Source organism: Epinephelus moara, chromosome 16 (assembly GCF_006386435.1).
Source record: "Epinephelus moara isolate mb chromosome 16, YSFRI_EMoa_1.0, whole genome shotgun sequence".
Taxonomy (NCBI): domain Eukaryota; kingdom Metazoa; phylum Chordata; class Actinopteri; order Perciformes; family Serranidae; genus Epinephelus; species Epinephelus moara.
The window spans coordinates 42,531,082-42,547,742 of record NC_065521.1 but is presented as its reverse complement, the minus strand read 5'-3'; the positions used below and the strand labels follow the sequence as shown (position 1 = coordinate 42,547,742).

At 41.6% G+C, this 16,661-nt stretch overlaps 1 protein-coding gene across 1 annotated transcript in view; it reads left to right on the top strand.

The window, feature by feature from the left end:
- Positions 1-9,688, top strand: part of oprl1 (opiate receptor-like 1) — a 156,276-nt gene extending 146,588 nt beyond the window's left edge. Inside the window, exon 6 of the mRNA XM_050065673.1 lies at positions 7,881-9,688. Within this exon, the coding sequence (XP_049921630.1) occupies positions 7,881-8,425 (545 nt within the window). The 3' untranslated portion in view covers positions 8,426-9,688. The remainder of the gene's footprint in view (positions 1-7,880) is intronic.
- The last annotated feature ends 6,973 nt before the right edge of the window (positions 9,689-16,661 follow it).

Below are 16,661 nucleotides of genomic sequence, written 5' to 3'. Positions count from 1 at the left end.
GGAGCGAAGAATGTGCAGAACCAAGCGGAGCGGATGAGCAGCGCAAAGTGACAGGTCTGCGAGCGAGGAGTGGAAATTTTCACCCGCTCCGCTCCGCTCACATGCTCTGGTCAGGACTGTGCCACCCAAAGTGGTATTTTAAGCCAAAACACAATCTTTTCCTCATCATAACAGAGTGTTTTTTGTGCCTAAACCTCATCACATGTTACCATAGGATTGTTCAAAGGTAATGAAACGATAATGATTAAAAATAAGTATGTATATGCACAAGTATACACATATACAGCTTCTTACATACACATAGAACCTTTAAAGAAACAGGCAGTTCCAGAAGATAAAGGGTCTATCCCATTGTGATCGGCTACAAGATATAAAAACTAAAAAATAAAATAATAAAAAAATTCATAAGTCACTGTGACTTACCTTACATGGAGTTATCAATAAAGTAGGGGTTTAGAGTCTAGCTTTTATATATTAAAAAAATGGACTCCAAATTCTCATAAATTTATCAGAGGAGCCGTTTAGGGCCGTAATATACTTGCTGCAAACAACGCAAATGCGACTGCATCATGGCTGCCACGCGTGATCTGCGTTCGTTTGACGCGTCAAATGAATGCACACAGTGACCCGACCCAGATGATCAGACCAGACCCCTCTTCTTCTTTTCATGAGATTCTTCACGATTTACGGGTTATATTTCTGTTGTCTGCCCCAAGTGGTGACCGCCAGTATTGTGCATTTTGGCTGCATAGTGCTGCGTACACAACGCGTACACAACAATGACTGTGCACAGACACAGCATGGTGTACGTTCGATCAAGCAGCAATTATATTACGGCCCTTAATGTGAATCTTAGTTCCTCAAGTTTGAGATGTTGCCTCACTTTCACGTGAGGGCTCTCCAGTGGAGAGGAGTTAACCTCCGTGCTAATAGAGTGAAAAATTTTGTTACTTTGAGTTTAGATCCTGAGAGATTTTTATTTTTCCCTCCTGCTATGCCAAAGACGGCTGTCAAAGGATGTGGGTGAATTTTCAATGTAAAAATATCTGATAGTGTTTTGAAGATCGAACTCCAATAAGTGGGCAAATTAGGACACAGCCAGAATGAGTGTTGCAGGAGAAGGTCTGACTTTTGAGAAATGATGTAAACATAAAGTTTCAACATCTCTGCGACACAATAACACAGATGTAATGTTTCCATGGTTTGCAGAAATGTACAATGCCAACATTTATTCTGGCGTGCCACTTGCCCTCTGACCCTCCATGAGGACACATAATTTCCCCACAGGGATCAATCGCATTATTATATTTGTTGCCGTTGTTTTCCTTCAGATTTAAGGCCTTCATTCCTTCCAGAGAGCCGTTTACAGCCGTTTTTATAAAACACATAAACTTCACAGCCCCATCAAGCGGGTTATTACTATTCCTGTCCTTTCACACAGACTTTTACTGTGTTTTTGATCAATGGCTGGAGTGTGGCAGTAATGGAGCCGAGGCTGCGGCTTCCATTTTTACCGGGCGCACCAACACACTATAAATCACGCACCCCCACGGCCCTGCGAGATGCAGCGGATAAAAGCATCCACCAAATGGAATAATAGATCAACTTTGTCCTTTCAACAGTTCCTATTTCTATTTGTTTGATCTGGCTTTATCTCCACTATTTATGCATTCTGTACTGCAGTGCGTGTGTGTGTGTGTGTGTGTGTGTGTGTGTGTGTGTGTGTGTGTGTGTCCATACCGCCTTATCTTCACGGTGCAAACACAGTTTAAGGACTCGAATCAAAAACAACACACTATATTCATGTTTCTTTTATATCCAGAGCCACTACATCATAAGTATGAGAAGCTTCTTGTGACTTTGGTCGGAGCAAAGTCACAAATACCACTTGATTTATTGTTTAATATTTCAAAAATATGGAAAAAAGAAAATAATGTTTCATAAGCTTTTACGTTTAAGTGAGGTTGTGCTTCTGAGGGATTCTGTAATTTCACTATAATAATATAATTATAATCATTGTGATAATTATTCTAATCAGAGGCACACAGAGACTGGTTCAAGTGTTTTTAACATTATGTTACCCTTTAAAGCCTCTTTGGTATAACTTAAATATGACGTTAGAGAAATTTCTTAGCCTTGCAAACAACCTCAGGATTTAAAAAAACTCGAATCTTTAATCTCTGCCTCATGATTAAAACATGAAATTCATCTAATGGCAGAAATCCCAGAACCAGATCACATCTAAAATGTAATCGCTGGTTGTTTGGACCATTTGTTGTTTCTTTGACAAATGGATTGTCAAAAATAAGGAATAAGTATGTATGGGAGATTTTTTCTCTTTGTGCTCCGCCAGGCTCAGAGTGTGCTGTCGCTTCACAAGGCTGACTCAGCAACAAAGTTTTCAACTGCTGCTGTAAGCAGTTCAATACTTTCAGGAAGTGTGAAAATAGCTGTGTTTAATTTGATGATCGTGCTTTTTAAAAGTTTTACAGAATTTTCTTAAACCATACCACAATATAATCCTTAAATATTGAATGGAAAAACATTTTTGCATTTCACACTGTAAGATATGTTATTAGTGATGTCTCATAAAATGATGTCTCAGGATGAGTCTAACACGTATTTCAAAGTAATAAATCAGGGCTCAGCAGTAACTTCTAAAAACAGTAGCAGGCTGGAGACCAGGTGTTGGCTTTTGGTTACCCGAACTGAAAATGTGGTTGCCATTTTAAATCATCTTTTATTTGAGGAATTAAGATACCATGCAGGTATACACCAGGTTAATCATGAAAAAGTGAGTAAAAGAAGGTTTAAAAGCTTCATTATAATAACCAAACAAAATGCTTTGTAGTTTGTGTCTGTGTTTCTGTCCTTTAGCGCATGCGCGTAAACTCATCAGTGCATATGCAGAGTTGTCCGGTTCCAGTTCTGACCGTAACAGCTGTATTTAAATATCACTAATGCAACATGTATATAAAAAATGTATTTATTTCAGGATGCACGTTATGCTGTTTGCTGTCCTTATGTTTTATATGTTAGAAAGTGATTGCCAAAAATTTGTCGCCAGTTTCTTAAAATGGTTGTCAGTGGCGACCCTTACTGTCAAGCCTTGTAAATTCTTAAGCCCAGTTCAGACCAATGATTCGTGACGAGACAAAACCGATTTGCAGAGAAAAGTAACAGCGGTGCNGCACGTTATGCTGTTTGCTGTCCTTATGTTTTATATGTTAGAAAGTGATTGCCAAAAATTTGTCGCCAGTTTCTTAAAATGGTTGTCAGTGTGTCCCTTAGTGTCAAGCCTTGTAAATTCTTAAGCCCAGTTCAGACCAATGATTCAGGACGAGACAAAACTGCTTTGCAGAGAAAAGTAACAGCGGTGCAAACTGGCCGGTTTGAGCTCAACTCAAGCCGGCTGATGGTGTCACCTGCAACTCAGCCTGTAGTGAAGTCTGCTGGTCAAGTCAAGATGACCACAGACGACGTGTGCGCTTGCTGCGGCAGGTGCTCCATCCCCACCGAGCCCTCTGTTTCCATCTTTATGGTGTGCCAGTGTCGGACGGTGGGTCACTGCTGTTGCTCACTCTGTGTGCTCACACCCCTCATACACTGTCTCATCTTGTTGCATTGGTGTGAACCAGCGGGTTTTTAGAACGTAGCAGAACGACGCGTTGCAAGTAGTTAGCTGTTTCAACTCATCTCATCACAAATCTTTGGTCTGAACTCAACTTGTAGGTGTCACCGTATTGTAAGTGAGAACGGAGTTTCTGGTTTTATTGTTATTCATAATGTTGCTAACAGCATGGCTCATGACATTGAATTTGTGGTGTTCATGTCTCCCTCTGGATTAATTCTAATAACTTTAATTATTCCAGGCACAGGCCCAGGGGCCCAAAGAAGAAGGGAGGGCCCCTGGGCCTGTGCCTGCAAAATGTTGCTCAAATTAAGACAAACTGATCAGGAAGAGATCCAAAATGACCATAAACAAATGCAAAGAAAAGCATGGAGACACAAAATTCCTACCCCACTAAATTACTTCAAAGATACACAGAATCATCAAAAAAGACATAAAATTATCTCAGACACAAAATTACTGGAAAAGACATTAAATTACCTCAAAGAGACACAATATACCTACATAAAAGGGGCAAAACACCAATAAAGAGACACAAAATGACCAAAGATGACACAAAATTATGTGAAAAAAACACAAAATGACCATTAAAGACACTAAATTACCTCGAAGAGACATAAAATACCTTCATAAAAGGGGCAAAACAACAATAAAGAGATCCAGACCCAAATCTAGAAAGATTTAGGGTCTGGCTATGAGTAATGCAAATGGCCCAACTCGAGGGACAACACCAAGCATGCATTTGAAAATATCACTGGACGCAATTGGATAACACTACGACCAATCAGAACAATACACCGCGTGACATATCCAGAGCTTAGCTACCAGCGGAGCTAACTGGTAGATTAGACTCTTGCTGTATCTGGTCNGCACCAAGCATGCATTTGAAAATATCACTGGACGCAATTGGATAACACTACGACCAATCAGAACAATACACGGGGTAATGTATCCAGAGCTTAGCTACCAGTGGAGCTAACTGGTAGATTAGACTCTTGCCGTATCTGGTCGGCAAAACAGCAAAAACGTCCTTCTTGCAAAGTAAAGACTCGAGCGCCGTCTTCTGTTCCTCTTTTAGAGAAAAAGCCAAGTCTAACTCGTTCATTGTAGCGGCCAAAGCCGTTTCAAACAACTGGTGTTCATCCGTAGCCATCTTGCAATGTTTACTGACTGATTCCGGACTTCGTCGTCGCAGCGCTGTCGTCATCTGTTTAGCTCGCCTCTGGCCCGCCTATATCAGATACACCGATGTGATTGGTGCAGCTCGGCTCCAACGGCATGGGTAATGAGCATCATTACTGATTGCCAGAGTGAGTCGCTGAGCAAATTCAAATTGTGCTCCCGTGAGAACTCTGGATTTCCAGGGTAATAAAGAGACACAAAATGTCCAAAAAATACACAAAATGATGTGAAAAAGAAAAATGTCCGTAAAAGACACTAAATTACCCCAAAGAGACATAAAATACCTTCATAAAAGGGGCACAACAACAATAAAGAGACACAAAATGTCCGTAAAAGACACTAAACTACTTCAAAGAGACACAGAATACCTTCACAAAGGGGCAAAAAAACCTCAACACCTCCTCCTGCAGTCAGAGTGAGGATATGTGTATTTCTTAAGGTCCATTATGAGCCAATCAGTAAACACTGCAGCCTTCAGATCTGCAGCAGATCTCTTTATACTGGCTGGAAGTGAAAAAGTTCACTGTTTGTGTTTTGAAGCCGTCAGTCACCACTGTTGAGCAGTCAACTTTGTATTTTCCCTTCAGTCTGTGATTCATTGCTTCCTGCATGATAAGAGGCTTTTCATTCAGTGGCCAAACCCAACAGCTGTGATTCATTTGGGCAAACGAGATGAATTGATTCAGTCTTATCAGCAGGACTGGGATGCATTTCTCTGTCATGATTTAGGCTGAGAGTGCAGGTGTGTTTGGAACAAGTGGTGAAAAATGTATTTTCTTGTCATCCATTTCACTGTTAGTGACTCAGCATGTTTTTCCTCTTGTTTTCAGGTTGTAAAGTGAAGTTTAGATTATTATATGAATGTACCTCCCCCACACACCTGTCGCTCTTACTGTGGACTGTTTCTCCTAATATGGCCAATTCTTTTACATTTTCAATGCACCTGCTTCTTCTAAAACTCTGTTATCCATCTTTCTGTTATCCCACTGGCCTCTTCTGATCCATCTGTCGGTCCAGACACATTTATCTTCCTGTCTTCTTCCTCCCACTCTGTGCTCATCCTCTCTCAGCTGCACACTGTATTGAGATTAAACAGATTAAAACTAACTCACCTATCAGAGTTCATTTATCCTGCTGCACTCTCCCTCCTTTGTATGTCGATTTCACATCCCACTAAACATGCAAATATGTTTTTTCATTTCTCAATTACGTGTGCCTGTCTTCTATTATTAGTGTCACTGCCTAATCTACATAAGTAATTTGCATTTTTAATGAACAATATTATACAGATTTCACCCACATATTTTATCCCGGTTTAATTGCATAATGTAAATGTAAATAACGGTTTATTTTTGGAAATGTGCGCCAGTCACATTAGTGAACTAATGTCAATTTCCTCTGTGTATCCACATGTGTTTAGCCTAGCTTGGTACAAAGACTGGAGGCAGGGACCTGCTTTATTAAGAGTGAAAACAGGACTTTCCAGCATCTCAAAGCCGTCCTGATAGACAGTCCCGTGCTCCATTGACTCATTGAGCTTTAGCATGGCATTTCAAAGTGCTGTCCATCTAGAGGTGGTGACATTTTAATGTTTTGTGATGTAGATATCTTGCCCTTTATTTTATTTTCTGTAGCTTTGCTGACAGACAGTTGGCTAGCCACATTAGCATGCAGAAAAATAGCTCCCACTGCCCGCCTTCTGGTCTCCACAGGTTAGCTTAGCCCTGGTCGCTCTGCAGCAGCGTTGCCAGGTGTACGATAATTATTGTATTTGTACAATAATTTGGCCCTCAGTATTTGGCGATCAGTAATCCCAAAAAAGGCCAAATGTACGATAATTTGACCATTTCATGAATGTGTGGTTGTAATCAGTATGCCGGAGTTTTTTTGTGAGCCCTGAAGGCATCTGTTCCCATGTGACATGTTTCCAGCCAATCGCACTTTGCTTAGCGTGAGATACAGGTGACGTTTGTCTCTGAACAATGAGCACGATTGGCTGAATGGTCAACTGTACCCGCCCCATGAGGCGCTAGGACCTGTCAGGAAGTCGAGCGAGAATGAGATTCAAAACAGAAGAAAGGAAAATGGAAAAAAAGTAAACCAAAAAAACTAAACACTAGAGTGACTATATTTGCCTATAGCACATCAGTAGGATTGTTATTTTGGTTATGACAGATGTACGATAATTTCCCTCAAAATACGATAATTTTATTTACTAATTTTAATTTAGTCTCTGGTACGATAATCCTACTTTTCCCACCTGGCAACGCTGCTCTGCAGGGTCTGGTGGTTATTAACCAGCAACGCCAGTCATTCCCTGATTACTGCTGGTAACGCCGTTCCACTGCTGAAACATGTTGGCCACCCTCGGGTCTCCCCCAGGCCACCTTAATGAGTATGCAGCTTTATTTTGAGCTGCAAAACCAAAGCTATGTTAGCACCACTAGCTGTGCTGACACTGCTGATGGTGCTAACAGAACTAACAGTTAACAGTGATCATACCGGCATGTCATTGATATTGGCCAATATCGGCTTTAAGATAAATCAGTGTAATTCATGTCTTCATCTGCTGGTGGACCGTCTGCATGCATAATATGATGTTAATTCCACTATAGGAGAGACTTGATGATCACTAAAATGAAGTGTGAAAAAAGTGGATATATAGATATCGGTTATCGGCCAAATGAGTTGTTAGATATCAGCATATCGGACGTCTGCAAAAAAATCCAATATCGTGCATCCCCAGTAAAGGGAGTTTGTGGCTAGAAATGAATCCGCATTTTCTAGACAAGCAGTTTCTACCTCCCTCCAGTCTTCACGTGAACTTAGGCTAAAGACATTCAGGACCTACTTCGTTGCTGCAAGGGCATAACCTACCTGTTCATTTCAATTTGATTTTATTCACAAAGCCCAATATCACAAATCACAATTTGCCTCAGAGGGCTTTACAGCAAACGACATCCTGTTCTTAGATCCAAAAAGTCTTGTCTTCCATTTTTTTCTCACTTCATACTTAACTTTTTCTGCTTGTCTCTCCTCTTCTCCTTCTCCTCTGCAATGCATCTAGGCGTTGAATGCATCGTGGTTTTACCTGAACCAAGGAGTCACTGGGATCCTGTCTTCGGCACCTGCGTCTTCCTCTTCTCCTTTCTCATCCCCGTCGCTATCATCAGCATCTGCTACAGCCTGATGGTCAAGCGCCTGCGCAGCGTTCGCATCCTGTCCGGCTCCAAGGAAAAGGACCGCAACCTGCGGCGCATCACGAGGATGGTCCTGGTGGTGGTGGCAGCATTCGTCGTCTGTTGGACCCCTATCCAGATCATGGTCCTGGCTCAGTCGCTGGGCTTCATCCTAAGCAGCTTGTCCACCCTGGTCCTGATGCACTTCTGCATTGCGCTGGGCTACGTCAACAGCAGCTTGAATCCTGTGCTCTACGCCTTCCTGGATGAAAACTTCAAGCGCTGCTTCCGCGAGTTCTGCAACCCGTCGCCGTTCCGCCTCGACACCCAGCAGTCAGGCAGGATGAGGAGCATTGCTAGGGAGGTGGCTGCTGCTTACAGCTGCAAGGCTGATGGCGGGGGGCCCGGAGGAGGGACACCTAATCCAGCATGACTAGGCGTGGAGCTCCCCTTGGTGGGGGTAGACCCCCAACAGAGGGGAGAGAACCAGGGGACAGGGAACTCCAACACAGAATTGACTCAAATAACAGCTCTCTAGCGGCACGAGCCCCCCCGCCCTCCAACTAGAAGACTGGCATGGGGTGGGGGGGAGGGAGATGAGGAGGATGGGGTCGAAAGGAAAAGAATTTAGGAATATGGATGGGGATGACAAATGTAGGGTATATGGATAGAGGTCAGTGGGATTCATTGTAAGCTTGGGTGGTAATGATGGTGAACATCTGGGTAGGAGATGGTTCCAGTATTGGAGTGGCTCAAACCATTGTGGATCCTGGTGTTGGAATGACTCTGGCCCTAACTCCATTGAGGCGGTGAGATATTTTGGAATGTATCCGACTTTTATTGGAAGCACGTAAACACAAAAGAGGTGACAGTATTATTTGACATTTATTGCAGCTCCAAAAACAACAGCCTCCCCAACAGGAACTGCGTCTGCCAACTGAGGCCGGAACCCAGTCGCTGCATCTCTAGAAAGATGCCTCTATACTTGGGTATGAGAAGGCAGGGGTTGGGGCTAGACAGTTGGAGAGTGCATATAAACAGCATGGGATTAATAGAAGGAGTGCAGATACCAAAATAAAAAAAGAACACCAGGCTTTGGTGCCTGTACAAAGATTATAAACATTGGAAGCATGGACCGTGGCTAACTGGCGGTCCATGGACTGAAGACTTGCCAAGGAAGAGTAAAGCTTTCTGGAAGTGTGAAACAGAGAATAAACACTTTCACCACAGTTTATTGTAACTTTATCAGTTGATGTTTCAGACTAAATAACTATATGTCATAAGTGGTGGACAAAACGCCCTGTGTGTCCCACAGTGATCCAACTATGGGGTCTTTGTTGTGATGGTTTCTGTAAGAATGGGTTTATATGATGGTAAAATGCTGCTGAGCCCTTATAAGGACGCAAATGGGCGCACAAAGTATAATGTGATATATCAGCCTGTGGACAGGAAGTTGGATGTAGTATCTGCGAACAATAGCTGGCATGAGGAGAAGAACAACGTGCAACACGCAACACGTGAACAATATTTCTTAAACTGTGTCTACGGGCCCAGAGCGGGTCACATGAATGTTATTTCCCGTAGGAGCAACATTTCTCAATGTGTTCTGAAGCAAAATAAGCCTGAGAAACCCGTCCTCAAACACCTTTCTTAGAGTTTTTGTGATTTTTGAAACTTTCTATGATCACCTATGGGGTGTTGGAGAATTAGAGTTTAGGGCGGGGGGTGGGGGGAGGAGCTTGTGAGATTGTAACCTGTAAGAACAGCAAAAACTCAACAAGATAATCAGTGTTTGGGACAAGCCTAGCCTGGGTGTTAACCCCTTTTCTTCTTAATGTGTTTTAGGACACAAAATGAATGACAGTGCCTGAAACGTCAATTAGTGTCCAGAGACGATAAAGTTAGCAGCTCGGACTTGAAAGATTTGTAAAGGCTGTTTCAGATTGTTGGTTTGTATGATACAATGAAAGACATCTGGAATGCAGAAATGTGTAGGATAGTTGAGCGGTTACTAGTGATGACTTTAAAATCAATCCTTGTATTCTGAAACATGCATAACAGGTGATATTTACAAAACATCTGTGATGGTACCGTTGGACCAGATGTCTCGATGTCACACACTACATCACAGTTAGACCTTTAGGCCAACTTTTCCACAGTTAGTTGAAGAAAGAAAAAAGACAAAAAAAATGTTTGCAATCTTTATTGATGATGAGTCGGGCTGCCTCATTCAGATCTGATCCTGCTTACTGATTCTAGTTTTTATTATTAAGCCCATTTCAGACCAAAGATTTGTGACAAGACTGTTTTAGAACGTTGCAGCGGTGTGAACTGGCCGGTCTGAGCTCGACTCAACTCAGCTGATGGTGTCACCTGCATCTCTGCTGGTCAAATTGCTGGCGACTGGTTTTAGAACGTAAAACTCGTCATCTGTTTCAACAGCCAATCAGCTTGTAGTAAAGTCTGCTGGTCAAGTCAAAATGACCACAGACGGCGTGTTCGTGTGCTGCAGCAGGTGTTTCCGTCCTCATGGTGTGCTGTGTGAGACGATGGGTCATTGCTGCTCGCTGATTACTCACTTATTGAATAATTGGCGCTGCTTACTTATATCATTGGGGCGTATTGACTATAAGTACAGTCCATATGATGCTCGTTAGTTTTGCACCATTTCATCACCACTATGAATGCATCTGTAGCCTTTATCTCACTATCACTATCCTCATTCATGTTTTAAGAAGCTACAAATTATATTCAGCCAAACTGCAAATCAGAACAGAAGCACAAAGAGTTGTTGCATAGAGATGATACACAGTTGCATTGGTGTGAACTGGGAGGATTTTAGAACGTTGCAGAACGGCACATTGCAAGTAGCTGCCTGTTTCAACTCGTCTCATCATCTTTGGTCTGAATTGGGTTTTATTGTTTGAGTAAAAACAAAAAAAGAAGTGTTTAAGGAGCAGATGTTTGCTTCCATAAAAATACTAATTCTTTTCTGGCTGAAATATAACCAGAAGACAAATATTATCACACAAGCTCAATGTCCAAATCTGATTCGGCTGAAATAATTTAGCCCTGGACAGGTCGAATATAATATAATTAATTTGGAGGACAGTACCATCTGAGACATTCTGTTTAAATACTTTCAGCATGCCTGCAGCTTGTGTTTGAATTCCCTGTGACACCTCCCATGATAATTAATCATTTTGGATAAAAGCAAATTGAACATGACAGAGGCAGCATAATCACAGATGTTTTGAAAATGGCACATCTGGGAGTGCTGTGTTTTCCAGGCTGGTTCGAGAATCAGAGGTGGTGGGTTCAGGGTCGGGGTGGGTTTGGGGTTTGGGAGTGTTGGTGCTGAACTCTGGGTTTGACATATTTTGAGGTTGGGACATTTCCACTGGGCGGGGTCGGGTAGGGGTGTAACGAGTGAGTTATTTCGACTCCCAGCACCACAGTGGCAAAGCAGGAGGTCGGGGTCACAGTGCTCTGACCCCACTCCAAGGGACAAAGGGGCTCTCTCTCTTCTTAGTGTCTTAAAGTGGAAATCAACGCTGAAACAGAAACCATGTCAGGTATTGTCATGTTCCTGGACAGTTTAGGAAATTATACTGACACCATTATAACAGATACAGTGCTCCAACTTCTGGACATCCCCTGGGACACTTATTTGGCACTCTGACAAGAATGACAGACACGTATATATGTTTGTAATTGAAAATTTGTCTTTTTTAAATTTGAACTTTAAATTTTCTCTATCATAGCTCAGTCTAAACATTTAAAAATTAGTTTTTGTCATCCGTCCTGGAATAAAATCAGGTTCTCGTGAACAATCAGTGGAGCCTCTGTCCAGAAACTTTATTTCTCCACTTTGGGTCTGCTGTATCTAAAAGAGAGGCCAATTATATAACATTTTTGGAACCTTTGTGAAGCTTGAGGTTTCATTTTTGAAGGTACACACTTTTATTCCCACTGCTCTGATAGTTTTGTGTCAAAGGTTAAACTGTCCGGGCTTTATGATTAACGTGGATTCTGTTTTAGGGTTGGTGTCCCCTTTAATTTTACATTTGTGTCTCTTCATATAGTTTGTTAACTTTTTTGATTGGTTTAGATGTCTGTATTTTAAATCCAAAAGATAAAATGTGTTTCTCTTTTCACTTCTTTTTCATTCCTCCATGACAGCAGGTGAAGTCCATGTGCTGTCATGAAGGGTTGTGCATTGTTGCTGCTGGTGGTTTTGCTTTAAGTTCAAACCAGTTAGTTTGCTGCAGTTACTCTTTGCAGCACATGTGAATCTTTTTATTTTAGTGATTCTGTCTTTTTTTGTTTGAGAGGAACAATTCTATGAACTTACATTGCCTTAAATATCAAGTGAAGTCTGTTAACTGAAGCTCGCTCTCTGGCTGGATAAAATGTGTTCTAGTTTTTAACTGGTGCTTCGCTGTTAGTTTATACTCGTTCAGACCTGTATTCATAAAGCCTCTGAGGACAGGAGCCATCGGGCCGGAGAACAGTTCAACAGTTCAGTTGAGTTTTACCCGGTTGGCTGTCTCTAGTCTTAAATTAAGGATTTAACTACTTTTTTTAATGGCTACCTATTGCTGAAACACCGGAGCTAAATCTGGTGTCATTACTTCTGTTGGCATTTTTGGGAAGTGGAAGTTTTTCTCTCTGCTTCTTTCTTAAACTTTAAAACAATTAAAGTGAGAGCTGTCACCTTGACTTACATTCGTGGCATGCAAAAGTAACGCTCACTTGCTAAAATGGAAATGCAGATGATGGATATGGAAACCCAAAAATGTATCAGTAAAAAGGGGATTATATCATAGCCACAGAAAATGCTCCATTCTGTCCACTCATGTTCGTCAAATTCACCTTACAATTGCTGAAACTGACAAGATAGACACTTTGAACAATCGGATACTGATTTCAACTCAGCCTCTCTTTTTCCTCGTGGTAACAGGTAATTGAAAACCTAATAGAACCTCTTACTATTAGTAAACATGTTCTGGTGGGCGGGGCTTAGCTGGAGGCAAAACAATTCTCCACAGACATTAGCTAACGCTCGCTAGTGAGTTCTATTGGCTTGTTTCAGACAATGGAGGAAGATGATGTGTGGTGCGTTCAGAAATACTCATTCTGAGTGTCTCTGGCACAAACTGGACCGTTCGTAAATTCGGAGCTGTCTGAATGTACCGTTCGGTTATCCAGAGCAGCGCACTCTCAGAGTGCCAAAGCGCACTGTGGACACTCTGTCTGTGGAGATGGAGCAGCAGAGCTCCAAGCGGAGTGAATGTGTGATTAACTTAACCGTTGGTTCATTCATGTAGAAATATAACGCTCCGTTTCTTCCACCAGCAGGGCTCTCATTTTAGTGTAGAGCGTCAGACTGAATTTACCAACGCACCATGTCAGGTCACTCACTCTGCGGGACCGCCAGTGTTACTTGAATAAGTAAACACTGACCAACGGGACCAGACTGGCCGACCCGTATGCTCTCACTCAGTGGATGGATGATGTCACAGGAAGCCAGTCTTAAAAAGGAGGACCACACTTGTTTGTTTTGCTATGGAAGCTAACGTTAGCTAATGTGCTAAAAAGTTAGCGTTCCAGAGAAATCCAATATTCCTCTTAATCCCTCCCCAGTTTCTGATGAGGTGGACATGATAACCCTTAATACACATAACCTTATTCATCCCTACAACAGGAAATACTTTTTCCCTAACCTGATATGAAGTGTGCGCTGCACATGTGAGCATTTTTGATGATGGCCTCCGTCCAGTCCTTTGGTCTTATCACATTTAGCCATAGTTGTCTTTGTTTTTGTTGACGGGCAGTGGCGGCTGGTTTTGAGCCATGACTCCTTCTATTCTGGCTCCCAATAACACAACAAGACACAAACACATTTTAACACTCCTATGTAGCCTACAGCCCTGTGGGGGAGAGGCAGGTTTTGCCTCCAGCTAACAAACTGGTGTCATCGTGACATCGGACCAAAAAGAGTCTATAACACTCTGCAGTGTCCTCCATGTGGAACATTTGGGAGCCCTTTGCCTCCAGAGGACCTTATGATATAAAGTGGGATTTCTGTTGCATCTTCAATAACGTGAGCGGAACTTTACACCATGTGAATTTAACACCGAGAACAACAGTAAACGCTGTGTTTATAGAAAGCTGTAACTAATACAGGTCGGGCGGCTGAATGTCAGATACCACAGCTATTGTGTTCTACCATTAATAACTCACCACTGGATCTCACAGCATTGATCTCAGTTCATCATCACTTTCACAGTGTTCAGTAGTATCCTAACTTTCCTTTCAGCTCACTGTTGAAGTTTTACAACTCAAAGTGAAGTGAATTAAGTTGTGAATCATCGGCCGTGGGTCGGTGGTGAGTGGGCTACTGCGTGTACAGGATCTTTAAATTGTTAAAAGAGAAGTGACCAAGGTTTTTTAATATATAGTCTGTCTTTGTGAGGCTTCTCTCTTTACCACATCAAATGTCATACATTCTCTGAGCTCTACGTCTTTGCCATGCCCCTTTCTAACCTTGATGATCCAAAATGTTCTGAGGTAGCTTTATGAATACTGGTCGTCTTTTGTACAACCTAGCAGACTTTGTGTAGGAAAAATGGCCGGAGCATCAAGGACACTGGCTTCGACATGATTCACCTTTATGGAGACGTGCTATAACGCAGCTGTGAGGCTCTTTGTGCTTAACCGTCACTGTTAAAACTGAAGACGCAACGATATTTTGTATTACTGTTTGGTGTTTTTTTTGTAGCACAAATCTACATAAAGAGGACTCCAAGAGGGCGAAATCCTTCTGCGAGACAATGCAGAGTGAGCATTATTATACTGTCTGTTAGCTCTGTATGAACATTCTGTTTGAATATTACACTTATGTAAAAGTATAAAACATGATTCTGATCATCATTTAACGTCTGACCTCTTTCTCTCGTTATTCTTGGTGTATAAATAAGATCTACTTCTCGCCAGCCGTAATGGTACGTATTGTTACCTCCGTGCATCCGAACGCAGGGAGATTCCTTTCATTCGTTTACATTTTACAGACCACATGAATGTCAAACAAAAAACTTGTTGAAAATCCAAATCTAGGAAGAAAAAAACATTCAATGTTGATGTTGTTGTTATTACTATTATTGCTATCAAAAGAGAAAAACAGTGTCGCATTAGTGTTTTTTTGCTGTGCGGGAGACTGTCTGGTATGTATCTATGTATTACTTGTGGACTGCATTCTGCTCACTGCCTGAGTTATGATATGAAACAGCTCTTAGGGCTCGAAAATTAAAGAAAATGTTGCTGTTGTTGCCCCACTTTTAAACCTCTCCTCGCCTTTTTTTCAACCACAAATCCGCTCACACAATTTGGCTGCGATCACAAAAAGTAGTTTCCACACTTCTTATCTGACATAAGGGTCGGCACTAGTTCAGAGCATCAGCTCAATACTTAAACATGATGTAGTTATAACAGTTGAAATGAAAACTGATGCAAGGTACAATTTACTATAACTAAAGGGATTTGAATATGGGTTGTGATTGGTCGGGGTCAGGTGACAGAGCTGTTTGTATCCCATGACTCTGGCTGTAGCTACATAAACTTGTTCCTGTTCTGCGGATGGCGGACAGGACTACCATGCTAGCTGGCTTGTTGTCAATGCATAGAGACTTTTTTGCTGAAGCTTGAATTTTAAATTGTATATTTTTCTCTGCATATGAAATGAATAATAAATGATGGCCATGTACGACTCCTTTTATTGTCTCTACTGTTTGTTGGATGGATTCTAAAAGGATTAAATGGGATTAATTCAATCATTTGGTACACATCCCGATGTAGTCAGTTAGTTCATTCATAAATTTTCCATAACTGCTTATCCTGTCGGGGTCGCTGCGGGGCTGGAGCCGATCCCAGCTTTTCATTATGTAACTTATTAACATTACAAATACAAATTAAACTCTTGGTAGCATACTACAATTATATAACCACTTGCTTTTTCAGTCCACTAGATATGTTCTGCTGCTGCAAAAAATGGCTGAAGTGAGATGAACACTGAAAATCTCATAAAACAAATGTTGACGAAGCTTTCCTTTGGGGACATAATTGGCAGTTGTAAAAGGTAATAAATTGCAGTATATCACTAGGCCTATATATTTTATCATAATATCCAGCACTTTTAAATACGCAATAATATTGTATCTTGACTTAAGTATTGTGATAATATTGTACCACCTCTGGTGATGCTATAGTATTTACACTGAATCATTCAGCATAACGTTTGCCAACCTTTGTTATCTCTGTGATTACAGATAAATTAATGAAGCTAAGCTCCAGAAGTTAACGTTAGCTTAACTAGAGCCCTTTGGACAACAGCTAAAGCCTGATTTATGGTCCTGCGTTAAATCAACGACGTACCTACGTCGTAGGGTACGTGGCTACGCAGGAGGCTTGCCGTAGCCCCCAGCGTAGCCTGACATGTACCTCCCTAACGTTAGGCTAACTTTAGCTAACGTTAGCTAGAGATGTTAAAGATAACTTTATATTTCTTTCCAGCAAAGTGACAATTGTTGCCTCAAAACACAATGTTGACTTACCTTAGAACAGATGTAGACATCATTGTTAATCTTATTCACGTTGAGTTGATGTTGTGG